Source organism: Chaetura pelagica, unplaced genomic scaffold (assembly GCF_000747805.2).
Source record: "Chaetura pelagica isolate M959 unplaced genomic scaffold, ChaPel_1.0 scaffold375, whole genome shotgun sequence".
NCBI lineage: Eukaryota > Metazoa > Chordata > Aves > Apodiformes > Apodidae > Chaetura > Chaetura pelagica.
The window spans coordinates 6,623-7,588 of NW_009953389.1; the positions used below are offsets into that span (position 1 = coordinate 6,623).

General features: G+C 58.9%; 1 protein-coding gene across 1 annotated transcript in view; it reads left to right on the top strand.

Annotated features, from left to right (window-relative positions):
* Positions 1–747: 747 nt before the first annotated feature.
* The window catches only part of GABBR1 (gamma-aminobutyric acid (GABA) B receptor, 1), a gene marked incomplete at both ends in the record, with an annotated part of 12,891 nt that continues 12,672 nt past the window's right edge, over positions 748–966 (top strand). Inside the window, one exon of the mRNA XM_009998298.1 lies at positions 748–939. Coding sequence (XP_009996600.1) covers positions 748–939 — 192 coding nt within the window. The remainder of the gene's footprint in view (positions 940–966) is intronic.

Below are 966 nucleotides of genomic sequence, written 5' to 3' on the forward strand. Positions count from 1 at the left end.
GGATGGAGGGAGGGATGGAAGGAAGGCAGGATGGAGGGAGGGATGGAAGGAAGGCAGGATGGAGGGAGGGATGGAAGGAAGGCAGGATGGATGGATGGATGAAGGGAGGGATGGAGGAATGGAAGGATAGATGGAGTGATGGCGGAATGGATGGAGGGATGAATGGAGGGATGGATGGATGGAGAGACCATGTGGGGATGGATGGAGGGAGGGCGGGATGGAAAGATGGAAAGAAGGATGGAGAGACCATGTGTGGAGGGATGGAGGGAGGGAAGGCAGGATGGAGGGAGGGATGGAAGGAAGGCAGGATGGATGGAGGGATGGAAGGAAGGCGGGATGGAGGGAAGGCAGGATGCAGGGAGGGAAAGGAAGGCAGGATGGAGGGAAGGAAGGAAGGATGGATGGAGGGCTGGAAGGAAGGCAGGATGGAGGCAGGGAAGGAAGGCAGGATGGATGGAGGGCTGGAAGGAAGGCAGGATGGATGGAGGGATGGAAGGAAGGCAGGATGGAGGGAAGGAAGGAAGGATGGATGGAGGGCTGGAAGGAAGGCAGGATGGAGGCAGGGAAGGAAGGCAGGATGGATGGAGGGCTGGAAGGAAGGCAGGATGGATGGAGGGATGGAAGGAAGGCAGGATGGATGGAAGGAAGGCAGGATGGAGGGAGAGATGGAAAGAAGGATGGATGGAGGGAGAGATGGAAGGATGGAGGGAGGGACGGAAGGCTCAGCAGGCCCCTCCCCGCCCCCAGGTGTACAAGGAGAAGCTGTATGGCAAGAAGTACGTGTGGTTCCTGATTGGCTGGTACGCAGACAACTGGTTCCGCATCAAGGACCCCAACATCAACTGCACCGAGGCCGAGATGGCCGAGGCCGTGGAGGGTCACGTGACCACCGAGATCGTCATGTTGAACCCCGAGAACACCCGGAGCATCTCCAACATGGTACCTGGGGGGGGAGGGATGGAGGGA